This window comes from Ambystoma mexicanum, chromosome 9 (assembly GCF_040938575.1).
Source record: "Ambystoma mexicanum isolate Mex_15411 chromosome 9, UKY_AmexF1_1, whole genome shotgun sequence".
NCBI classification, from domain to species: domain Eukaryota; kingdom Metazoa; phylum Chordata; class Amphibia; order Caudata; family Ambystomatidae; genus Ambystoma; species Ambystoma mexicanum.
In genome coordinates, this window is record NC_090931.1 from 744,858,173 (window position 1) to 744,885,317 (window position 27,145).

The 27,145-nt window shown below is 45.1% G+C and overlaps 1 protein-coding gene across 5 annotated transcripts in view; it reads left to right on the forward strand.

The window, feature by feature from the left end:
* Positions 1 to 27,145, forward strand: part of MFSD6 (major facilitator superfamily domain containing 6) — a 598,811-nt gene that overhangs the window by 102,201 nt on the left and 469,465 nt on the right. For 4 of the 5 annotated variants that reach the window (XM_069615672.1, XM_069615671.1, XM_069615668.1 and 1 more), the window contains exon 2: positions 24,022 to 25,671. In XM_069615672.1, the coding sequence (XP_069471773.1) occupies positions 24,077 to 25,671 (1,595 nt within the window). In that variant the 5' untranslated portion in view covers positions 24,022 to 24,076. Of the gene's footprint in view, positions 1 to 3,739; positions 3,809 to 24,021; positions 25,672 to 27,145 lie in introns of all 5 variants that reach the window. The other variant, XM_069615669.1, reaches the window with a different exon arrangement.

A 27,145-nucleotide genomic window follows, 5' to 3' on the forward strand; every position in this document is an offset into this window, starting at 1 on the left:
TCCAGGGGAGAGCGGTGTGCAGCAACACTGGCTCAGTGCCTGTGAGGGACTGCAGCGTGGCTAGGGAGCCGTGTCTCCAGGGACCCGGAATGAGGCAGCCCGTGTCCTGCTGCCAGCGTGTGGAGGGGTGCTCGTTCCCTTGGGACGTGTGCCGGTCCCAAGGTGGTCTGAGGGGCAGGTGGTGAGACCCTGACCTCAATTCCATATGTCCTTCAAGGACTGTCCTTCGCCAGTGCAATGCTACCCGGTGAGTTTCAAAGGGAAAAGTAATGAGAAACACGGGAGAGTCCGGCTAGCTGGAGCAGGAAGGGAGAAAGGACAGAATTTGCAAGCGGCACGAAGCGGAAAGCAAGAAAGATAGCGGAAAGTAAGAGGAAAGCGAGAGGGAGGCGCTGAGAGAGCAGAAAGGAAGAGAGATGCTTGAAGATAAGAGAGAAGGGTGTGAGAGACCCAAAAGTAAAGTGAAGGTGCAAGTGAGCGCCGGTGAACGAAACAAGTGTGCAAAAGTCACAGAAAGGAAAAGAACAAGTGCAAAGATGCATGAAAGCAAATAATTGAATGTGCCAGAGGCACAGTGAAGAGAAAGTGAACCCAAAGGAAAAGCAAGACAAAGAAGGTGCCAGTTAGCACAACCAAGTGAACGATAACCTGTGAGGGGGCAGAAAGAGGAAAGGGTAGAAGAGAAGCAAGTTCAGGAAATACAGAGAGGGGCCAAAGATCAGAGTGGTAGCGCTTAGGATGAGCCAAGAACCTAGCGTTTTCGAAAGTCTCTGATATTACCCCATGAGAAGTTTGTATGTGAAAGGAACTGTAAACAAGAGAAAGGCACATCTTGACAAGTTGAACTTTTTGTTTAAAACTGAAGAGTCCTACGCTTGGACAAGGGAACCCTGAACGGCCGAAGATAAACTGTGTTGTTAAATTGAAATTGTGTTTGAAACCGAAGGGGAAGGGAACCCTAAGAGGATTAACCAAGGTCAATACATATTTGACAAACTGAACTTGTGTTTGAAACTGAAGGGGCCTGAGCTTGAGGAAGGGAAGCCTAAGTGGCCTAACAAAGGTGCACTTTTATTTGGTGAAACAAGGAGGCATACGCTTGGGGGAGCGAACCCTGAGAAGCCTGGAAGAAACTGTTATATTTCTGTTGGAAGGAGTGAAGCTTGGTGGAGGGAATCCCCAGGAACTAAAGCTATTGGGACCTGTTTAACAGACTATAAGCACTTTGTTGAGAAGAGCTGATGAACAACTTATTTTTGATGGTGCTAAACATTGAGGATACTAACCAAGCCACACCTGGTGAGAAGACCACCTGAAACCAGCCTTGGTATATATTTCTTTTGTGAATCACTATTTTCTTTTAAAGAGACTTCCTACCACATTTTATAAGAGAGTGAGGGCAAGCATAGGTTTAGACACAGATGGATTTTGGTTGTGGACTTTCAGAAATTGATGGTCCTTAGAAACATTAATTGAGGGAACCATCCCTTTAGAGTTAGGGCCAGTTAGTTATTACATCAACCACAGCATTTTAGTGAATAAAGGTTTTGGAACTATAACACTTGAATCTTTGTCTATCTTGATACCCTGCCTGTTTCACAGGTGGCTCCTCTCCCATTCCAGGGAGGGACATAAGAAAGAAGAGGTCCATGGAGAGAGAGGAGAGAGAGACAGCCTGACAGCACCAAGTGGCAACCTGTGCTGGAGCGCAGACGAGAGGTCTGATCCTGGAGGCAGGGTCAAATAGTGTTGTGGATGGAGAAAACTCCGAACCAGTGGAATGCTGCTGAACACAGGAAGGCAGAGAGCCCACCAAGCTCAGGACTGCAGAGAAAGGGAGAGACTGAGCCGCCACAGACGCAGCATACCAGCGTTCAGCAGCTCCAATGCTGAAGTCCTGTCGACTGCAGACCGAAGGAACCGAAGAGGAAGACCAGAGCGGGAAGACATCAGCAGCACAGGTCTGCAGCAGTCGGAGAAGCCGCTTCCCTCCACAAGCACCACCACCAAGAACCTGGCAATCGGCCGATAGAGTGGAGCAGGAGGAGTGGGGTGAGGCACTGAAGCACTCCACAGTGGGGTGAGAGCATGGCAAGGTCCAGATGGCCTAAGAGGCCTAATAGCCCATGATGGGCTGAGCCAGCAAATTCTCCATTAGGTGTTGAGAGCAATACAATGGCCAGGCAGACTGAGAGGCCAGATAGCACACGAGGGGCTGAGTCACAAAGTACCCAAATGAGGAGGTGAAAGCCATAAGAAAACCAGAAGGCCCAAGAGGCTGGATAGTCCATGGAGGACCGAGAAACCAGGTACCCACGTGGGGCCGGGGGTGAGATCAGTGCCAGGTTGAGACAGGCTGAGGACCCAGCAGGCCCACGCCGGGCCAAGAGATACAGTAACACAGGAGAAACTGAAGCACCCTGGTGGGGAGGAACAAGGAACTGACTTTTAACCGAAGTACAGTTACTCTTGTATGAAAAAAGTACTTGGTTTACAGGACCAGTTCTCCTATTGAGAAACAAACTCTTTGAACTAACAAGGACACTTTTGTGGGGAACTGGAATCCCCCATTCCCTAAAGACAGGAAGGTTTGATGAACCTAAAGGTGTCGCCTCTTTTTCTTCCTGAATACCCCAGTAAATCAACATCAGCACTAAGAATAATTAGTACTGAGACAAGGAGGCCATACAAGGAGGAGCAGAACTATACACCATGTTCTTAACTTTTTTTGTGTCTAACAAAGTTCCCATTCATAAAAGACGAAGAACAAAATGTGTGTTGTTGTAGGAGCAGTAGCAGTGGTTATGGCGGCAGTGAACCCGAGGGTCGAGGTAGCAGTAGTAAAGTAGTTGTGGAGATAATAGGAGACAGAGGAACCATAGAAGGAGAAAGATTTGCTAGCGAGCAACCGGCCAAGATGACTTTGGGGCACAAATGGAGCTCCCTTATCGATTACATCTTTGTCTGTGGGCCAGAGTGATTGTCTTTGAGGTCGGTGATGGGAGCGAAAGTGATCACTTCCCTCTTACCGCCAGCCTTATTGGTCAGATTTTTTTCATGTGTAGCTGAAAAGCCTTTGGATGTAAGACTGTTATTCCGCACTCCCAGGCTTATAATTGGGGGACATTAAGACTAATTCTGCGCATTTGCAGATGTTATGTCTTTGATGAGTTTATACCCTAATAGAATGCGTACAATTGGAACAATCCCAGCCTGGAAGAAGACCAGATAGTCGAAACACGTGTTGGCTGTATTCACTTTGGCTAATTGAATATAGAATATACTAAAGCACTCTTTCCTGCACAGTGTGGTTGTGTCCATTCTAATACTACTTTACTTCCTGGAAACCTTGGGCATAGGTTCGTAGTATACACAACCATCCACAGCAGTTACATATCTGCTACTTTTATATCTTGGATTTGGTTCATAAAGTGGCTTCAGCCCTGATGAGCGCAAAGGGTTCCAATCTATTGCCCCGTATGGTTCTTCCTTTTTGGGACTATCATCTGTCAGCCTAATTGCGCAGCCCTAGCCATTTTACAATCTGTGAAAATTAGTGGTCGCTCACAGAGATCTGTGAAGTGGTCTAAATTAATGAGCCAAGATTTTAAGCCCAATCTTAATGAATCCATCCTTGGAAATCTTCAAGTTATTTGTAATTAACCTATAGATGATCTATTAATTCCTAGTGAATACGAGTTATTAACAACTAACCTTATCCCTTTTATTTTGTTCCTAGCTAAGACCATAAAAAGAATACCCATATCAAGACTGGGCTGGTATGATGGGGACTGCCACATTGCAAAAGGTAAAATCATAGAATGCATTAAATCAAAAGGGGGGCTTGATAATTCTAAACTCTGCAAACTGCGAGTGGTGTACAAGAATATGCTCTGTTTGAAAAGGAAAGAGTTTGTTTCAGGGAAATGGTCTGCCCTTTTAAACGCTGTACAATCAGGGGATTGTGCTCTATTTTGGAAATCGGTATCTGATAGAGCCTTGTGGGGAGATTGAGTAATGCAGTGCTACGTAAGTGAGGGTGATTGGTGGTTGCATTTTTGATATCTTTATCCTGCCCACTCGGCATGGATTACTACTTGTTCCTCTGCCCCTGTCTTTGCGGGGGAAACTCTGGCAGTGACCATTGAGAAGGTGGCCGCAGCCGTAAATTTGCTCAAGAGCGGAAAGGCTGCAGTTCCCGACCTTATTCCTATTGATTTGCTAAAGGAAGAGCTGGTGGTATGGGCATCAGTTCTTTCTACGGTGGTTAATGCTATCTTGTCCAGAGGTGCAGCAAGCTGTGATTTCCCCCCCCCCATACATAAGAAGGGTGGAAGAGCTCAACTGGCAAATTATCGCCTGATTTCAATTCTGGACAGTATAGGGAAAGTGTTCGGTAAAGTAGTATGAAAGCACCTTCAAGAACGGGCAGACAAGGAATGTATAATTCATGATATACAGGGTGTATTTATGGCAAACCTTGGCACCCTTCATCAGTGGTTTATGTTCTCTCTTTTAATCCAAAAATATACAATTTTGAGGAAAATTAATTTATACGTGACCTTTTTAGATCTGAGAACGGCATTCGATTCAGTTTGTAGAAAAACATTTTGGCAAATTCGTATTGCACGTAATGCCCCTCAGAATTTGATACATATCTCTCAGCTGTATTCTGATAATAGGACAAATGTAAGATACGGCTTAGGAGGCGATTTATCTCGCCCATTTAATGTAGAGAAGGGTCAGACAAGGACGTTCCCTGGTCCCCCTTCTGTTCAACATTTAAATTCAGGAAATTAATGATAGGTTAGTTAGAGAATGTCAAGATAACTCTAATGTGGCCTTAAAGAAATACCCAGCCCTGTTTTATTCAGACAATGCTGTCCTTATTTCTACAATGCCTCAAGGTTGAAAAAAAGAAATGTCAATTATTTATATTAAATGTGAAGAAATGAGCCTTTCGCTGAATGTGGACAAATCGAAGGTCATGGTGTTTAAACCTCCCCACTCGACATGTAAACGATTGAGATTGGAAGCGAGTGGAGTGATACTTGAACAGCTGAAACACTATGATTACTTAGTTCTGAGATTTCAGGAAGCAGGTGGTTGGGCGTTTCAAATTTTAAAAGCTTCCATCATCCTGGAGAAAGTGCGCGGTGCTTTATTGTCTTTCTACGTAAGGCATGGAGGTGGAGCGATCTCCCCCGCTTTGGATCTCTTTCGAAAACAGGCTCCTCCTGCAGCCTTGTATGGTGCTGAACTTTGGGACATGGTGACATTTCTAAGATTACGATTTATGAGCAGAAATGTTGAAAAAAAAACATTTATGTTTCCGGTCAGTGCACCCACAGCCTTGGTTTATTTGGAACTGGATTTGACCGCCTCTGTCTTTGATTCGGACTCTGGCAGCTTTTATTTTGGGCCAGAATCTGGAAACAACGTGATCTGGAAAATCATAGGGCGGCATTGTCATCTTTTTTGTATGTGGAAGGTGTCAAAGTACTAAGTGGGCCCGGCATGTTAAGGCCATCTGCCAGGACCTAGACGTTCCAGGGTTATGGGAAAACCCTCATGTACCTGTAACCGCCCAGTTAATAGCTATGAAAGTAAACCTAAAGTTGAGGAGCAGCGAGGCTAGACACTGCTAAATTGAAATTGGGTTTGGACTACTTGGCGGTTCGGACATTCTTTGGTTTTAAAGAATATCTTGATATTGTAACTCCTGCATTCGAAATGTCTTTATACTTAAGGTTTAGACTGGGCATATGATCAGTTGCATCTTTTACAAAAGAATGGCACCTGCTAACTCAAGCGAATGCCCTTTATTGTAGGGCTCCGAAAGAATCAAAGAGTCACTTTTTGCTCATTTGTCCCAAATTAATGAATTTGAGAAGAATGTATTTGAGACATTTTTTGAGGGATGCAGTGATTCGCCAAACAGAATTGGCTGTTAATTATTTGAGACAGAGTATTTATTTGCACATAGTTTTTGGAACAGCACATTTTATACACAGAGCTTGCTAACTTAAAAGTAAGAGTATGTGATTAACTATGAACTAGTTTATTAATAGCCGAAGTGGACGAAGTTGCGAGAGTTATATCTTCGACCCACAATGGCCATATTTTGTTGTTGTTCTTTTAATGAGTTTAACTGTGCTTTTGAGACGTAATTATTTGTAACCTTTGAATGTCGTCTCTTTTTTTAAGATACAATAGTTTTATTTTTCCTTTATCTGTATGCACGTTTATAGTTTGAGAGCCGAAATAACGTTTTCAGAAGGAGAAAGATGGAAGATCCGTGAGTGTTGTCGGACAAGAAGTAGGAGAAACACAAAGTGTGGCATGAAGAAAAATCACTTAACGCTTTTGCATTATTTTCGAGACTGGCGGGAAACCACTACAGAAACCCAAGTGCTGGCAGAAACCAGGGTTTAGTTGATTGGCGCTGCCTCCGCTACCATAAAGGGCAACAGAGCGAACTGAATAGAGCTGCCGCTTTTTCTAAGGAATTACGGCAGAGTCCTTATGCATACCAGCATTCGAAAGGGACACTTTGTTGGAGAATCCTGCAGTCGCCAGGGAACATCCAACGGAGCCGACAAAGAGGTAGAGGGAAGCTGAAAAGTCTGGTTTCGCGTTGGGAAGGAGAATGCAAGAGAGTGAAAGTGAGGCAGGAGAGCCTGATCAGGCGAAGCTTTGCCGGCTGCTTTTGGCAGGGAGCGGGCCCTTTGTCTTCTACGCCAACCGTGCAAGCAGGCTGTAGCCCAGCGGAATCGGGTGCGAGGGCTTTGCTGTGTGAGACTGGCACCACCTGTACGAGAGACGGATAATGGAACGTCTGAACCCTTGAAAAAAAAGGAACAGGTATAATCTATAAAGCCATAGAATACTAGACAGCAGGCAGCACGACGACTGGCATGAGGCGAGGCTCCAGATACCAGTCCATCAAGCCAGAGGAGCGGGCAAAGGCAACTAAACCTGATAACTGGATCGTGTTATCCGGTAAATCCTCCAAAAGGGCAGGTAAGAAGATAATGGTGTGTTGTTAAATATGTGCATGTTAGAAGGAAATGCAACAAACCAACCGCTAATAGAGGAGCACATATTGGAAAGTAAATAAAGAGTACAACAAGAACATGGACATATTTACAACTCTCTTCTTGTCCCAGTAGGTTGGGAAATGTGGAACTATACTTGTCAGCTTAGTGAACCCAGTATCCTTGGGCTAGTGGAACATATATATATATATATATATATATATTTCTGAGGCTTGTGGAATCTGCTTAGATCACATGCTGTGCATAGGCCGACATCTAGTGGAAGCTGCGGAGTATTACAGTTTGTTTTTCGAAGTCGAAAAATGGGCGTCGACACAGGGCGTGCCAGTAATACTATCCCTAGTGTGACGTCCCCTGTACCCATGATCCCTCACGCGTCTAGGATCCCCAGATTGTTTTTTTCCGCCATTCTGGTCGGAAGCACTTCAGCGGAGTTCCCTGGCTTTGCCATATTTTCACTCTAAAATAATTCTAATTTCCCCCGTTTGACCAACCTTTCGTCGATCAACATCTCGACGCCGAACCGGGGAGGAGATCAACGTCGAATACCCGACGGATTGGGCCTCGAGGCTTCCGCCTCGGCTCGGGCCTGGGCCGCTGGCCTCGGCCCTACAAGTAGGGAGAGTGGGGGTGGTACACTTCCACACTCGACACCTTATTACCTACACACACTTGCCCGCTGCCCACAGGCGCGTATGGAGGGTACGCCCTTTCAGTTTTGCCCCAAGTGTAATAAGAAATACCCTTGGGTAGATAAGCACGCTACGTGCAACCTTTGCCTACCCAGAGACCACCCCGAAACGGGTTGCAGGGCCTGTAGTAGGTTTAAGGCCAAAACTCTTAAGGACCGCTCCACCAAGCGTTGGGCCCACCACGCCAAGCTAGCAGCTATGGAGGCGGAGGGTACCTTCAGCGACGGCAGCGACGCCGAACTTTCGGACGGCGAGGGCACCAAGGCGTCGAAAGACAGCCGAACGCACGTCCCCGGCCTCGGAAGGTCGTCCGTCCCGGCGACTATGGGGAAGTCCCCCGGCGACAAAAGCGTTACACATACACACGCTAAACACAAAAAATCCACCCGAGATTCGACGTCGTCGAAACCTCGGAAAGAGGCACAGAAGGAGCGGTCCGAAAGGACGTCCTCTGGGCGGTCCCGGTCGAGGTCGCCGCACGACGTCAGGCAAGCCTCCACACTTGCACAGAGTGCCTCGACCATTAATATCCCGGAAGATCAATCGTCCGGAGACGAACACGACTTCCACGAACACGACTTCCACCCCCAGCCTGCACCCCAGGGAAAGGGTACTTCACTTGGGAGTAAAGAGGGCCCAGTTTCGAAGGCTAGTTCGAAAAACATGGATTCCACCTCCGATCCTCGACGCCAGGCGTCGAAAGATAAGGGAAAGGGGAAACACACTTCCACCCACGGGGAAGGGGGTAAACAGCAAAGGAAACAACCCTTGCAGTCCTCCACTACAAAAGAACTGACCAAGTCTTCTCAGGGCCAATCCATAGAAAGTCCCAGCAAGGTCACCCCAAGCTCAAAACTCTGGTCATGCGAGGACATTGACAGAGTAATGTCAAGGATGTCTTCCTTGGCGAATTTTTTCGAAAGACACCCTGAACAACTCCTAGCTTTAAACCCTCAGGGAGATTCTCCCTCAGGGTCAGGGGACCCTATCCCCTCAAATAAAAGACCCCGGGTCGAGACACCATTTAGGCCTTTAGACCCCATCGAGGTCCAACCCTATTCTTACCTCTTCCCTACAGACCAAGGAAACTCTTCCCTTATAGAAGGTCAGGAAATTGACACGCCAGAAGATCCTGCAGGGTCAGATTATTACGGCGAAGACGAAGACGAGGATGAGCCAGAAAATAGCCCAGATATTTTCAGAATGGACTCACCAGTCGAAAGGGAAGCCCCAGTGTCTGATTCCCCGATAGATAATCAGCCCCTCCTTAATGAACTGCTCTTTCGGGCAGCTAACCACTTCCACATAGACACACAAGGTGCCCAGGAAGAAAGGGACTTTGCGGAAGAACTAATAGGGGAAAGGAAGCCAGTAGCCCAGACCATTCCCATCCTAAAATCTGTTCAACGCAGAATAGCACCATCCCTTGTCAACCCAAACCTGACAAGACCTGTAAATCCGAGAGTGGAGAAGCTGTTTAAAGCAGCCCAGTCGGACCCCCTATATATTAGAGGTCAACTTAAGCCAGACTCTCTAGTAGTAACCAACACCCGCAAAAGAGCTGGTACACCATTATCTTCCTCTGAGGCTCCCCCCGACAAAGAAAGTAAAAAACTTTATGGTTTTGGCAGGAAAGTAGCTTCCACGGCAGCCTACCAAGCCAGAATCGCGAATTCCACCACACTGTTGGCTAGCTACAACTGTCACCAGTGGGAAGAAGTGGCAGCACTAATAGACTCTGCTCCCGAACCCCTTAAAAGCCAGCTAGCTCGCATTTGTGCGGAAGGAAGGAACGTGTCAGGCTGCACTGTAAAAGCAACTCTGGACGCCGCTGACAATGCGGGTAGACTTATAGCAGAGGGGACTGTCATCAAAAGGCATGCTTGGTTGAGGCAGTCGGGATTCAAAGCAGAAACACAAGCTGCGCTCTTAGACAAACCAGTGGAAAGTGATCTCCTGTTTGGGAAGGCAGTCGAGGACGCTCTAAAAAACGCTAAGGAAGAATTCGACACCCTCAAATCCCTTGGCCAATTAACTACCAAACCACCTAACCAAAGAGGGAATGGCAATTTTCGTCGCTCCCGCGGCCAAAATTCCAATAGAGGAAATAGCTACTCCCACACCCAGGGTACACAGTGGAACACCAGCTCACAACAGTCTACCCAGGCGTATGGTAGGGGTAGTAAAAGAGGACGCGGTAGAGGCAGAGGCAGCCCCAGTAAAGGAGGAGGCACGCCTCCACCAAAGCAGTGACGCTCAGTTCAGGGTCCCTTCCCATGCAACCCCAGTAGGGGGACGAATATCAAGTTTCACCCAGGCATGGGAAGGGATAACATCCGACAGATGGGTGCTGTCAACAGTATCCAATGGGTACTGCATAGAACTACTGCAACGTCCCCTAAACCATCCTCCAAGACAAAAAGTCCACTCTTTACAACATCAGAAGATCCTCCTCGAGGAGATCGCCATTCTGCTAGAAAAGGACGCGATAGAACTCGTCCCGGGACACCAGGTAAACAAGGGTATCTATTCAACTTACTTCCTTGTGCCAAAGAAAGATTTAACAATGCGCCCAGTTTTGGACTTGCGGCCTGCCAACAAGTATGTCAAGCCCCAAAAATTCCGTATGACCACACTACAAGAGGTAATCCCACTCCTAAAGAAGGGGGATTACATGGCAACCTTGGATATGAAAGATGCCTATTTTCATATTTCCATGCTCCCGGCGCACAGAAAATACTTGCGCTTCAAGGTGGACAGTCGCCACTACCAATTCAAGGTACTGCCCTTCGGGATAGCTTCAGCACCAAGGGTATTCACCAAGGTACTGGCGGTGGCAGCTGCACACCTACGCAGGGAGGCAATCCCAGTGTACCCTTATCTGGACGACTGGCTCATAACGGGGGAAACCCCAGGAATCTGCAGGTCAAACATTCAGAGGACCATCGACCTCCTCCACGAATTAGGCTTCTCCATCAACGAGAAAAAGTCAAGTCTGGTGCCAAGCACCTCAAAACAGTTTCTAGGAGCTATCCTAGATACTCAGAAAGGATTGACCTTCCCTTCGGAAGAAAGAATTCGGAACATACTTCTGCAAATTCCGCATTATCAGTCAGGTCAACAGATAACAGTACGCAAAGCTATGCGGTTACTGGGCATGATGGCGTCATGCATTTACCTGGTCCCCCACGCGCGTCTGCGCATGCGTCCCATGCAGGAATGGTTGGCGAAACAGTGGTCTCAGGCAGGTGGTCAGTGGGACGATCTAGTGGTCGTTTCGCCAACACTAGTACAAAACCTACTCTGGTGGACAAGAGAGAATCTCGCAAAGGGGAAACCCTTTTACGATCCCGAAGTACAGGCAGTGGTGACTACAGATGCATGCCTGACGGGGTGGGGAGCTCACCATCTCCACCACACAGCTCAGGGTCTCTGGTCTCACTCAGTAGCCAAGAACCACATCAATCTGCTAGAGCTTCTGGCAGTATTCCGAGCGCTGCAGGCGTTCGAGCCCCATCTACTAAACTTGTCGGTGCAGATCAGGACGGACAGCACGACAGCCATGTTCTATCTGAACAAGCAAGGAGGGACTCGTTCGCCAAATCTGTCCAAGCTTGCCCAGAAAATATGGATATGGGCACTCAGACGGAACATCTTCCTGTCATCGCAACATGTTCCAGGGGAGCTCAATTCCCTAGCGGATGCTCTAAGCAGAGACTCCCTCCCAGTAGAACACGAATGGGTCCTTCACAAAGACGTAGTAGAAGATCTCTTCTCTCAGTGGGGTTTCCCCACTATAGACCTATTCGCCACAAGCGAAAACAAACAATGCCCAGGATTTGCATCCAGGTTCCCACAACCGGACTCCCAGGGGAATGCCCTGTGGATGAACTGGTCAGGGATGTTTGCGTACGCTTTCCCACCAACTCCTCTCATCAGGAAGGTGGTGTACAAGATGAACAAGGAATCGATGACGCTCATCCTAGTTGCTCCCATGTGGGCGAGACAACCATGGTTTCCACACCTACGCAGGATGGCGGTATGCGAGCCCATCAGACTCCCAGCCTGGTACAACCTTCTGTCCCAGCAACAAGGTCAAACAGTGCATCAGGAACCCAACTCTATGAACCTAGCAGCATGGCTCCTGAAGTCATAGAGTTTGGACATCTCAAATTACCACAGAGGTGTATGGACATTCTAAAAGAGTCCAGGAAACCAAATACAAGGCACTGTTACTTTGACAAGTGGAAAAGATTCGTTATCTGGTGCCAGAGTAAACAAATCAACCCGGTTGATTGCACTCCTTCCAACGTTGTAACATACATGCTCCACCTGCTGGATGCAGGGTTGGTTTTTAACTCTCTGAAAGTACACCTGGCAGCCCTCTCAGCCTACACCACATCCCATAACAAGGTTTCGTGGTGGAAAGTACCAGTGGTTAAAGCCTTCATGGAAGGAGTAAAGAGACTTCACCCTCCTATCTCGAACCCACCGCCAGGATGGGATCTCAATGTGGTGCTATCTAAGCTCATGGGGCCCCCCTTCGAACCCATGCATAAAAGTAGTCTCAAACACCTGACTTATAAAACGGCCTTCTTAGTAGCCATTACCTCCATAAGAAGGGTCAGTGAAATTCAGGCTCTGTCAGTGCAAGATCCTTTCTTTACTATCCACAAGGACAAACTGGTTTTACGCACACACCCTAGATTCTCACCAAAATTCATATCCAAGTTCCATGTAAACCAGTCCATCGAGCTTCCGGCTTTCTTCCAAAACCCACAAAGCTCAGCTGAGGTGAAACTACACACCCTAGATGTGCGTAGGGCGGTCTTATACTATGTAAATAAAACCAGACCGCTAAGAAAGACAGATCAACTGTTTGTCTCCGTAGCTACAGGCAGAGAGGGGGATCGCGTCTCTAAGGGCGCTATCTCAAAGTGGATTATCAACTGTATACAGCTGTGTTACTCTCTTTCTAAAAAGACTCTGCCTTTTACGCCAAGGGCCCACTCTACCAGAGGCATTGGGGCCACTCTGGCTTTCATTGCAAATGTTCCCCTTGACACCATTTGCAAAGCGGCTACTTGGAGCTCTATTCACACTTTTACTCAGCATTACTGCATTGACACTCATTCCAAGGCAGATACACAAGTGGGACAAGCGGTTCTAAGACACCTGTTTGCTCATGACCCTTCTCACATCCCACCTCCTTCTTCTGGTACTGCTCGCTAATCTATGCACAGCATGTGATCTAAGCAGATTCCACAAGCCTCAGAAGGGATACATTACTCACCGTAATCGTATTTCTGATGCTTGTATCTGCTTAGATTCACATGCGACCCACCCTTCCTCCCCTCCGAGAGAAGGCGCATGGTTGCTTGTAGTCTTACCTTTCTGTCTATCTGCTTGGACTATCTGTACTCACGCTACTCCTCATGCTACCTCATGTCAGGAAAAACACAATCTGGGGATCCTAGACGCGTGAGGGATCATGGGTACAGGGGACGTCACACTAGGGATAGTATTACTGGCACGCCCTGTGTCGACGCCCATTTTTCGACTTCGAAAAACAAACTGTAATACTCCGCAGCTTCCACTAGATGTCGGCCTATGCACAGCATGTGAATCTAAGCAGATACAAGCATCAGAAATACGATTACGGTGAGTAATGTATCCCATATATATATATATATATATATATATATATATATATATATATATATATATATATATATATATATATATATATATAGTCCTTGGTAGCACACCACCCCAAGTCTATAAATGTAAATAGACCCACAAACAAAGCAATCATTGGCAAATACAGGCCAAGACTGTCAGAGACAGGAAACCTTGTTAAGGTAATTGTGCACTACCAATATTCGAAGGAAAGACCAGGGGATGTGGATTGCCCCTCCCCCCCCGCCTAGCATTTACAATCCACTAACCAGGGAAGAAAAGCCCTTCACAAACAGTGGTTAGTTCAGCAATAAAGGGGACTACTTTGAGTTGCTTCAGGAAGACCAGGGGATGTGGATTGTCGTCCCCCCCCCCGGCATTTATAATCTACTTGTCAGAGAAGACAAGTTCTTCCCATTTAGTGGGTGGCCCAGCAAGTAAGGAGAACCTTCTTGCAACCTTGTTGGGGGATTACTTGGAGGTGCAGAATGTTTAAACTGGAGTGTGGGACAAACAAGTCTCGGAATGCAGCAGGAAAGCAGCAAAGAATGTTTTGTTTTCCCTTTAGTAGTTTTTTAGAACCTAGTGTGATGGTCAGATTAGACTATGACACAGGACAGTGTACATTAATAATTTTGGACAGCCTGATGACCTCGGGTCCACTAGTTAGATTTGTTGAGGTAGGGAAAACCCTGATAGAGTTGGGGCTAGGGAGGTGTTTCTCCATTCCCTCTTATGATTTAAATAGAAGCACATCTGGGCAAACTACCTACCTGTGTCAGTGTCTCCTTACTCCGGCCTCTCACATTGGATACAAGACTTATTTTGAACTGTACTAGCAGACCCAGGCCTGGAAGAAAGAGTGAACAAGAGACACAAATGTGTGGCGGTCAGGAACCGGTCACCGCAAACCAAGAGAAGGGGAAAGTAATCTTTTCCTAGTCTGAGTTTGTTTCCTTTGTTAGTAGTGGTAGGACTAGATACTAGGGCAGATTAGGTTCGGATGTAGGACTGAGTTTCTGTAAAATATCCTGACGAACATCTGTTTTTAATTGAAGCGTAGGAAAACCCATCATCATCAATGCAGGGATAGGTGAGGATGTCTTTCCTTTAATAAAACTTCTGAGCTCTTGCCAAACTTGGCTCTAATTAAAGTTTTTTTTTTATTTTGCTATTGGGCCATTGCTCTCCGTACTAGGGAGATTAGGTTGTTTGGTTATGTAGGCACCTCTGCCCTTTTTGAGAAGAGATATATGAGAAGAGATATATAAGCCGCTGATTCTAGTTGAGTTAATCTAGGTTTGTTGTTGTATAACCAATTGGCTTATAGAGCCCTGCTTACTTAACGTCTGTTGTTTCACTTCAATGCAAAGTTGCTTGGGTACGGACTTCCAAAGTTTGGTAGCCAATCTGGACAAAGAGGATCCACCTTGTCGGTTTCTTTTGAAGTTGGGAACATGAACTAGAGCAGTGTTACTGGCCCCAAGTGTTCATTCTGGTGAAACGAAGTGAAGCAGGCTGGGCCATTTCCATGGTACGTACGGTGGGCAATGCAGCAGATTTTGAAGTGTGTACTTATTTTGACGGGGAGCAGGAGTGATGTTTTCAAACCTTTCCATTCTGCAGAGTAGTTTTCTGCATTTTATGCTCTTGATAGCCTTCCCATGAGCTATTCCGGGAGTCTGAGATAAAGGCTTTTTGCATAATGTAGTCTTGTTAGAAATAGTGATTTTAGAGCCATCGTCCTGTGAGTAAATGAAAGGTGTTGAGGTGTGTGGAGTTGGAAAAAGCAACTTCTAAAAAGCTCTCACTGGTGGTTCTAGCATAAGGCTGTCCATTTTATTTACGGGGTTCCTTATTGTGGATAATGTTACTGGGCATGTTCCCAGCTAATTGGACCAGGGAATAGAGGTAACGTTTGGAGGGGCTGCACTGCAAGTTCTGGGTTCTGTTTTGGAAGGGTTGAGTGTTGGTCTGTTTGTTGTCATTTATGCATCCATGTGTGCAAGGCACCTTTTTTAGGTATGGCGAAGTAGTGGAGTTATCAACTAGTGTATATATAATTTGAGTCATCTGCTTAGTTTAGCAGGTGGTGCTGGCTATGCTGATGTATTCCAGTAGGGGTCTAGTGTAAATGTTGAACAGGAGGGCTGATGGCATTGTGGGGATCTGAAAGGAGCCTTACTAATTGTTTCATTTCTGTTAGGGAAGATTGTGAATGTAATGGGATGGGGAGCAGACTGTGACGATGTTCTCGTTACAGAAGATGCATCAAGCATGTGCTCAGCTATGTGGGTTACACGCATCACCAGTTATTTGAGATATAGTGCAGTGAGGTTGGCATCAAGAAATTATGTGATGGAATTCTTTCTTAATCCAAATGTTGAATTTGTCAAGTATTGTCAGATGTTAATGGTCCATTATAGGTTTGCAGCTGCATGCGTGAGTTTCTCTGCAACGGTCACACTGTTGGAAGGTAGTCTGTATATGAGAAGGAAGCTTTGTGAAGAGGTTAAAGAGAAACTGAGCAGATAAGTGCAAGTGACTCAGTCAACAGAGGGAATTAAGAGTTTGACAGAATATTTATGGCCTAGGGCTATCCTTCCACCTCTTGATAGGGCTATCAGCTCAGCTCATTTGATGTTGTATCCCACTGGAATACTTTTATCGTTTACTGGTGCTTGATCATTGAAGAACCAGGTTTCAATGATGAGGAGTAGAGCAATTTGATCCTCAGACAGAAGGTCTAATGGATCACTGGAGTGTTTAGTAATTCATTGTTTGTTAATCCAAAGGCATCTGGTGATTATCATATTATCACTGGTATTGACAGTGGAAGGAGAATCTATGGTAGGATAGTTGTTCTTTTCATTTGCTTCCCTGGGCTCTTGGTTGAGACTTTCAGAGTTAGGTTTTTCCTGGTGTCCAGGTCCTCACCGTGGAGTCCTTATGTGCTGGTTGTTAGTTAAATGTTGTATCATGACTAAAAGTGTGTTGAGTGAGATTTCTTGCAGTTGTGGTATTATAGATGTACAGATGGTTGGTGGTAACATAGTCGATTGAGTGAGAGTGGTTTTGTGTTACAGTCTTGATCAGAACCTCATGGGTACTGTGTTCGGATGAATGCTTCACAAGGTACCTCTGGATGTGAAGGTTGTTGGGGGTCTTAGATCCGGAATTGGAACTCTTCTGATCGGAGGGTGTTGATAAAGTGGCTTGCACCAATTTCCTTTTTTTCTGCTCCTTTCTGATCATACGGTGTTTGCGGTTTCTTGGCTTCTTGTTGCGTATATTACTAGGATGCAAGTGTTGGTGGTGTGGTGGTAAGAGGGGAGGGGAGATGTCGTTTTGGTTGGAGGGGAGTAATACTTTAAATATTGTTGTGGATCTTTAGTGACTTCTTCACGTGTCCGCTTAAAAAATGAAGTGGAGACACTTAGAGAGTTTGCAGACTATGCAGTCTGGGCCTGTACTACCACATCTCTCTCTGTAGCTGAAGGTGCAGTCTGACAAAGTGCATAGTCGCGGTGTAGATACACATACCCAACATCTTTATTGCAATGTGAACAATGACTGCAGGCTCTTTGACAGAGAAGGAAGGCTAGATATTTAATGAGCCACTTGCTATGTCTGCAAAACTTTGAAACTGACTTGCTGGTTGATGGTCTTTGAGCGTTGGAGTCTCCGCCAGTTGTCAACCTCTATTTCCCCTAAAATAAATGTCACCTGCCATTCTCTGCTACTTTCTTGACCTTCACTGTCTGAAAATTACTTATTTCCTGTGTAATATTGGGATATCTCTTCCCACAGCTATCCTTCACCCTTAAGACTGCTCACATTGCAAATGACTTCTGTTTTGAACGAGCCACATGTGCACTTATGTAGAAAAGTTAAGGCAGTTTGAAACATTGGAGAGCGCATCCGTGCCTCTTCTCAGGCCACTATTTTATATTGCGGAATGCTATAGCCTTTGTGCATAAATGTGTACAGGTTAAATATGTAATTGAATCCATCAACGCCAGGATTTTATTTATGGATTTGTCTAAAATATATTTTGCTTACCTTCTATATTGTATCTCAAATTATATTAATAATGAACTTGGAAGAAGAATGGGAATCTGTAAGAACAATCTGTTTGTTAGGACGTGGCTTTTTAGACATTGAAACTGCCTGAATACAAATGAAATGTGACCGTAGCCAGCTCATGATGAAGAAATGCAGACAGTGCTGTGTGCGTGAACTGTGCCATGTCATCAGTGTCAATAAGGAGCTAAGCACCCTAGCATAGTTCAGGCGGGTAGGTGAATAGAGCATGTGAAAAATGTTTTATTGATGAATAATGGCTAGAGATGGCCATGTTAAGAACCATACAGTTTGTCTTTTTGCCGGCAAACCCTTAACATAGTTGGCCATGCTACAGCCACACAGTGATTTTCGTAGTGTATAGCCTTAGTTTTCTCTTATGCTGCTCATTCGCACTCCTCGGATTAAAATTTTGGCCCCTACTTTACAAAGGACAATTATGCAGCATTGGACTCCAAATCATTCACCCACACAATATTCCTGGTTGGCACAAGATTACACATTCAGTGCTGCTGCTACAGTAGGGTTGGGATCTTTCATCTATCTGCACATCAGATCAATTTCTTGATTGCTGGCTATCAAGAAAAGATAGAGGGAGTTCTACATTCAAGGAACTGCAACACAATCAATCGGTAGGCGTGGTCATACAATGTGACCATTTCCTAGAGCTGCAATGTGAGTATGAAAGATCAGTGATCTTGACAAGTGAAACAGAGACTTTTGCGGGCGCGAAACAAAACATCTGTGAGAAGGATGAAAGTTTTAACAGTAGAGGGGTGCATCCAGAGACCCACTATCATGTAGAGAAAATGAACACTCCATTACTATCCTACCATACCTCTGCAGAATCATGGAATGCTTTGTCACTACCCAACTGCAACAACACATCACCACAAACGAACCTACTCAACGCCTTCCAATATTACTTTTGACCTGGACACATACTGAGACTGCCACTCTTCATATCATCGATGACCAGCATCACAGACAAAGGACACACAACACTACTCGTATTCCTCGACCTTCTCTACAGCCTCCGACACATCAACAACACCATTGTACTAGACATCTTAGCCCACAGAATGAATCTCTCTGGCACTGTACTCTACTAGTTCACCCTCTTTCTCATGACAGGACACACTGACTCCATGCACCCTATCGATCACACCCCACGCTTGTCAAGTATGGGGTCCTGCAAGACTCCTTCCTATCTCAAATCCTCTTCATCCTATATGTTGAATCCCTTGGACAGACCCTTAGCAAACACAACATCCATTTCCACCAATAGGCAGATGAGACACAATTATTATACAAATGACATCCCCTTCACAACTCCACACTCTCAAAACCTGTCTCTTGACCATTATCAAGTGGATGGCCACCCACGTCCTCAAACTCATACCTTTCAAAACAGAATACCTACTCATCTGTCCCCCTAAGGCACAAACCCAACCTCACCCCCAGGATCCAAGAACTCACCTCCGGCACCTCACATATCCTACTCCCTATTTGTTAAATCCCTTGGCTTCACTATTGACCCCCACCTTTCCTTCACACATCACATAGTCACTGTCACTAAAACATGCAATGTACAACTACACATCCTGCAACATTTGACTTTTCCTTCCTTCTGAAGACTTTCGCACCAAGCACTGGTTCTCTCTAAACTGGACCATGGACATGCTCTCCTCCATGGACTCCCCAACAGCACCTTTGCCCCCCTGCAAGCCATACAAAACGAAGCAGTCAGATTCATTCTCCACCTACCCAAACATTCACACATCACCCCAGCTCTTACCTGGCTCCCCATACCCCAGAGAACTGCCTTCAAAGGACTCTGCATTGTATTCAAAGCCATCCGCCTCAAACCTCCATCTTACCTTCATGACAAACAAACACATCACAAACACCAGACAAGTCAGCCAACACCTTTACATTCTACTCGCATGCACCTTCAGGAACCTGAGGGCATCCTCACTTTTTTCCCCCCTGCATCCTCCTCTCAGTTGGCCAGGGAAAGGCCACCGCTTTTGGATCCTGACCCTGACGGTGGATATGCGAGAGAGGATCACCTGTGTGGAGGGAACTTGGTGAGCGGGGACACGGCGTTCTTGGGCAAGACATGGTATCCCCCTTTCCCTTTTCTCAATGAGCCCTCTATCCCAAAAGCCTTTGTGGGGTATTGTCAACCCTTTCCCTTTTCTTCCTTCCAAACTGCCCCCCACAAACAACACCTTAGTACTGGGACGAGGAAGAAACCAACTAGGAGGACACATCCTCATTTTACTGACACACACACACACACACACACACCCACACCCACACCCACACCCACACCCACCCCACACACACACACCCCACACACACACACCCCACACACACACATCAGAGACACACACACCCCACACACACACATCAGAGACACACATCAGAGACACACATCAGAGTTATAAATGCTCCTTTTATTAAATTGGACTGTTCCAAACACCACTCTGGTATTGAGACGAAGAAGAGGGCTATGGAGGCATACCAGTGGAACAACCAGGCATGGCCACCTAATGAGTTCTCCATAGTCAGTCAATGGAACTCAATGACCCACATCTGTCACTTGAAACACCTGGTGGATATAAAAATGCCCGCTGCATTGAGAGAAGGGGAACGGGCTGGCGGAAAGGAAGATGGAGACCCAGGTGCTGGGAGCGATATTGTGCCGGAGAAAGACGCCTGGCCGTAGTCGGCTGTGCGAGGGTGCAGAGGTCCTGTTAGCCTCCGGAGTGTGTCTGCTTTGTGGAAGCTGTGGATTTCCCATTGACTCCCAGCTGCCACCGTGGGAAGCCAGGAACATCGAGCAGTGCTCTCTGCCGAGGCAGCGCAGGAGAGGTGGTGTCAGGGGAACGCTGAAGAAGCCGGGAGAAGCCTGTTGCAAGGATGCCGAACAGAAGGCTGCTGCTGTGTGTGACCGGTGAGTGTAAAACAGTTACACTCTCATACTGAGGTGCTCTGGTAATGAGTAACAAAGTCCTTTGCGAATGTCGTATGAACTGAAAGCAACTAAAAGTGCTTTTGAATGCAGGAGGAAGTACTTTTAAGATACTGAGTGAACTGAAACTGATTGAAAGCACTTTTGAATGTACAAAGCAAATTGAATACTCATAAATGTAGTGAAAGTAAAGTATAACAAGATTGAAATCAAGGAATGTATTGTATGAAACAGGAATTGGCAAAGTCAAGAGAATACCAAGAAGGGTATATAAAGGAGATCTCAAGTATTGGCCGCAAGCCCGGGGGGGGCAGGAATTGCAGGCTAAGAGGAAACCTGTGTTAGCAAGATCCAGAGGAGTACAGAAAATTTTAACAAAGTGCGTGTTGGCTAAGCAAATCACGGTACAGTGTCTCAAGAGTGTGACACTGGGCAATTGTTGATGGGAACACTAAAAAGGGGCATCGGTTGCGTGACCTGTGATGGGTGGACCATGTGGTCCGATAACTACGCCTAGACCAATTGCCCTGCATGGAAGAAGCCAATGAAAATATGTGTAAAGAAGTTTGTTTTGCAACAGCCTGAAATGGGAAATTGAACTTAAGAAACGGACCTGTCTGAGCGAACTGGTACAAGGTATTGATCTTAAAAGAACTGGGAAATGTCCCAAAGAACTGTTACTTTTGAAAGCTGGAAGATTTGAACTCTTGGGGAAGGGAACCCCAATATTTTGTGAACTACTTTGACTTGGGGTAGGGGAAGCTGATCCTAAGCCCAGAGCTGGATGGAACTCTGAACTTTCTTTTGAACACTATTCTTTTGATTCCGACATTCCTACACTTTGTATAATGTTAGTTGTGAGGGGAAGTATAGGTTTTGGACACAGACAGACATTTGATTTTGACATCCTGACATAGACTATCCTTAGTTCTCTTTAGGTAGGGAAATCCTGTCACACTGGATTCATGAATCTAGTTAGGTATAGCCATATATTCCTTATTTTACCTTTTCAGTTGCAGCAGTGCACATGCAAGGAGACACTGCCTGCGAGGTAAATGGACTGCACAGAAGTCTGGAGTACATTTAAACACACCAATACGGATTTAGTCAGAAAACCCAGGTTCGGAAGAGTAATTATTTGCTTCTGCACCATTTGTTTTATTTTGGACATCCCCATTGCGTTGTTCCAATAAAAACCATTGGACACATGTTTGATTTTGCAGAAGTCACACATTTTTACAAGGAATATATATTCAGTGAAATTCTTGATCTTACGAACTGCCTTACCCCACTCCCCACAGCACCACAAAGGAGTGAAACAAGCCAGGCTAAGCAGAGAGGCTAACACTCTTCTCACGTATGATTGTGTAACAAAGATTGTAAATGAAGAACATCATCGATTAGCAGGGAACATATGCATGAAAAGGTTTTTCTATTGAGTGTGTATTGATACTAGGTACTGATCAATATTCCAGACATGGCAAAAGATGGATATAAGCTGGTAAGAAGTGGCATGTATTGTGGTTCTTCGATGTGTAAACAAATGATTAGAAATGCTGTAGTAAATCCTATGAAAGTTAGATTTTTTTTAATGCACGTTATAAATTGTTTTTTTAAGAGTCCACATTGAGGTCTAAGACTAAGAGTAAAACTCAGGTAGTAGTAGACTGTTATACACACCTAAGGTGAATACTTTAGTAGCCTAGTAGAAACAGATCAAACTCATTCTGATTAGCACATAGTTTTTTGTTTTTTTTTGGTATTTGGTTAACTTAACCTTTTACAACACAAACCCTCAACAAACAGTTCACATTGACAAACATAAAATCCTAAGCCATGACAGAATTAAATCAGACAAAAAACAGTTAACACACTTAAATATGAAACCCATCAGCACCTAAATTAGTAACGATTTGAAAAAGTTAAAAGAATACCATAGAATACCAAGAAAACAAGATTCATCAGTCTCCTTACTAAAACATTTACATTTCTAACCTGAGGCACACAAAGTCTTTGTCCAAAAATTACAGAACAATCTCTCATCTGATTAGCACATACATTTCTTGTGGGGGGTAGATCTTGCCTGTGTTATCAATCGTCCCATTTCTCTGTTGCTCAATTCTGGGTCAGGTATCATTTTATATGCCTGCACTGTCACCGTGACAGTCATATGACTGTTAGGACTATCTTTAACCGCGGGGTCAGCAATTTAAGGGCAACATAGGCCTCTCTCTAACCCATGGCTGTCAATCGATCCCTTATATAGCATTACCAGGTAGAGGATTTTCCAACCATAAACCACTTTGAGCTATTGAGAATGGCTCCGAAAAGTGGTCCACCCTCACCTACTGGGCTGGTCTTTCACGTATTGAACTATGGTCACTCCAAACGTGATTATGGGGCAGTTAGTGTGCGTCAGCAGCTAATTGGATCACATTAAGAATGGTTGTGCTCTTACCAAGTAAATGGACTGAAACATAGTGAAGAGCTATTGTTGATTGGGTGGCACATTGAAACAAAATGTTATGCATGTTTACTCGATTGCTCTATAAAAAATCTTTAAAACCAGCAACAAGGCAGTTGATTGCTTTTGTAGCTGTCGTGCTCTTTTCCATATGAGATCTCCTTTTCCTTCTTATAATTGAGTGTTTTTATATCATTCCAGTCTGTGAGTATTCTCCTGCCAGGACCTTCAAACACAGTGAACTCTTCCTGGTGTGATCTTTCAAGTCAGATGGGGGTATGGTGGGGGCACGCAATATTAACCTTCACCTGAAAGTAAATATCCAGACTCTTGAGCAATTTCCTTGTATGTGTGTCCGACATATTAGACCACACTGTCCAATGGATTATAGCCGGGTGTGTGTCTCAGTGGATTTATGCATCTACTACAGGGGTCTGTTTGACCTCATGGTCGCAGGTTCGAATCTTGGCAGGTCCACTCAGCCCTTTATCCTTCAGAGGTCGATAAACTGAGTAGCATTAAGCTGGGTAACAATAAGCAGCTGTTATCTGTCAATAGCGCCAAGATGCCCCTCTGGGGGTGAATGTCCGCTCTACAAATACACCTGTTATGTAGATGCACATGCATTGCTGACCAGCAACAGTGGTTGCAAGGCTTCTCCATATGATGCAGCTTTAGTGGAGTAAACCTGCAGCTTTCTTCAATAAGGCCTCATACCCTCTCCTGCTTACTGATGGGGGTTATTAGTGATGCTGCCAGTATTTCTCCAAGCTCTCAATACACGTGATATGTACCATTACATGCTTTTACCTCATCTCACTTACGTATGAAGGCAGGACCTCCGATGAGCATTAAACGCACATACATAAAAGGTCCCTTTCTATTATGACTACCCTGATGTATTCTAACACTATTTCTCCCTTCTAACATATTTGTCTTCCAATTCAGAGAAGAAAACCAATGTAGAAACTTTAGAAAATATTTGTTTCAGGTTTGAAAATGTTTGTGTTGTCATGCATGGAAAAGTAATTTAATCCACAGTTTCTTTTTTTCCTCGTTCTTAAGGACTTCTAAAGACCCATCACAAAGTGCCTGAGCTCCAGAACAGTAATTGTAAGCTATGGCGGCTGATGACAAAGTTGCAATTTTATCTGACGACGAAGAGGAACAGAAGAGGAAGTATGTGCTTGCTGACCCTTTTAACTCTGTTTCACTGGAACAAAACCAGCCACCACAAAACAATGTACCCCCTACTAGCACCGAGACTACCACCTCTCCAGACCATGATATGGATTGGATAGAAAAGCACTGTGTCAAAATAAACAATGACCTCCTCGTTTCAAAGGTCTTTTACTTTTTCTTTTATGCTGCGTATGGATCACTTTACCCACTTTTACCAGTATACTATAAGCAGCTGGGCATGTCACCCAGCCAGAGTGGGTTCTTGGTTGGCATCAGGTACTTCATTGAGTTTTGCAGTGCGCCGTTTTGGGGAGTAGTGGCAGATCGCTTCAAGAAAGGGAAAATTGTCCTTCTTTTTTCTGTTTTGTGCTGGGTTTTATTTAATCTGGGAATAGGATTTGTTAAACCAGCAAATTTAAGGTGTTTTCCAAAGAATCCTATACCGGTGAATCCTACCAATGGAAGTCTCTCACCAACCAAAACCCCAAACATCACAATTCCTTCTTTGGGCACAATACAAAGTGTTGCATCTCCAAATGTAAGACGAAAGAGAAACTTCATGGCTAATAATCCTCTACCTTGGGAAGCAGCAGCAAGGTTTCGTCCTGGAGTTATTGCTGTGTTATCTAGCCAACCAGAAGATGGCATGTCCAATTTACTGCATCGCATGATTCGAAGTAGTATTGGAAATGGTTCTGACGTTGCTTCAAATGAAACTACGAGTTCAGCCGTAACTGAAAGAACGACTGCTAAAGCAAAAGTCACAACTCCTAGCCCTGCAAGACCGACCACCATTGCACCTTTGGATCAGCACATTCTTGTTTACGATGAAGAAAACGTAGAAACCATTTTTCTATTGATCTTACTAGTTGTCATTATTGGAGAGTTTTTCAGTGCCCCATCTGTTACTATTGTAGATACTGTTACACTGCAATACCTTGGAAAGCATAGGGATCGCTATGGGTTGCAAAGGATGTGGGGCTCTTTAGGCTGGGGACTTGCCATGTTGTCTGTGGGAATTGGAATTGACCACACCCATATAGAAGTCATATTTTCGGGTGTGGGCTGCAAAGCACCGGATTATAAAAACTACAGGATTGCTTTCATTGTTTTTGGGGTCCTGATGTCTGTAGCCCTAATAGTGTCAACTCAGTTTCGCTTCCATTATCATCAACTAACTCAAGAAGAGGACAACCGAGAGGAGGTAACAGGCAACCAGGGTGAGGGGAATGGTATTGCGCCATCCCCTGGCGGGACACATGCCAGTGCCGGTGAAATGGGAGTCTCTGCCGAGTCCTTCAGGTTTTGGGACCTGATCAAAATCATTTGCACTGTGCGGTATAGCTCTGTGCTGTTTGTAGCCTGGTTTATGGGATTTGGCTATGGCTTTGTTTTTACTTTTCTCTTCTGGCATCTGGAGGATCTAAACGGCTCTACAACCCTCTTTGGGATCTGCTCTGTCCTGAGCCATGTGTCTGAGCTGACTGCTTACTTCTTCAGTCACAAGCTGATCGAGTTGATTGGTCACATCAGGTAAGTGAAACGCTGATTCCTTATGTGCTTAATCGTGCATCCATATTCAGTTCAGTTCAAGGCCAGAGTGTGTTATAGATCCCAAGCTAGTGAGGTCTATATCATATTTTGGATGATGTAATGTTTCTAAAATGATGACCTCTTTTATTTACAGCACAGGCCATAGATTACAGTTTTGCTCTGCATGCAAGCAGAGCACATTTCCCGTGGTAAATTGATCCTACGGCATTATGTTGGGAGTTTATAAAGAGCAAACCTAATCTGAAAGTATTACGGAGCTATACAATGAAGTTTCAAAGAAGTACAGATGGGGGCAGTTGAGGGAGGCGTTATGATCTAGGTTGCCCATCAGTGATTGATGAATGAATGCATGATTAATGTAATTTTGGACTATGGATTATATGCATTTGACTGTAACTGTACCGTTGAGATTATGGCACTTATGTTGTCTGAAGTGATTTGATTGAATGAAAAAAGATGCGACTTTGTTGATGCAACGTGGAATTCCTGTAGGCCAATCAGGATTGAGTGCCTCTGGCATTATTCAACAGTATGCCTGTGTGCATGTTGACCCACAGGGAGCCATTTCCATCCCAGCAACTATCTGCCCCAGGCCTGCCTTACCTTTTTCCTTTCCTCTGCTCCTCTAGTGCCCTCTTCTGCGTCACTGACGCCCAGCTCCCTTTCATTGTCCACGGAAGGCACTGCACGCCTGCTACATCTCCGACTGCCATTCAATGTGCAAAACGGACCACTACCGGCAGCCTTCTAGCACCCTTTGCTCGGCAGCCATTCCAGAATGTGTTTTCTTAAGGCTCAAACCGAAAGTCCTGCCAGTAGCATCTGGCTCCACAGCTGATACCTGATACCATTTTTTGTCTTTAGCCCATAACTATTACTGCTTTTTGAGAGCCGATATAACGCACCCCCACGCAATAATGCGTAATGAATAAACACATTTGAAAATGTCTACATGCTAAAATGATAGCATGTACTCATTTACCAAAATAAAATAAATATACACATATCCGAGTTGGCAATAACGACTTTGTAGTGAAAGTTTAAATTGGACTCCTCATAGAAAGAGCACCTTTTGGGTGGCCTATACATTTGGCACCAATAGAACGTGTAAACAACTTTCCAATTAAAATTCAGATCTGCTATTGAATTGTTTAAAGTTGTTTCGATAAGTGGTGGCAAAGTTGTAGGGAGTGGTCCCAAAACTTATGTTGCCTGTTAATTAGCCATAGATTCATTTTTGGTGGTATCAACAGCCAAACTGCTGGATGGACTTGTTTCAAACCTTCACCCGGAACGTGCGTCTGGTCTGACTTACTCCGTTTGTGGTTGGTGCCCATCTGTCCAGAACTCTTTTGCCTACTTTACACTTTAAAAAAAAATTGATTGGCTCTAGCTGAGTTTACCCGGAACTGTCTGAGGGGCAACACATGGCTAAATGGCTACTTCATTAACT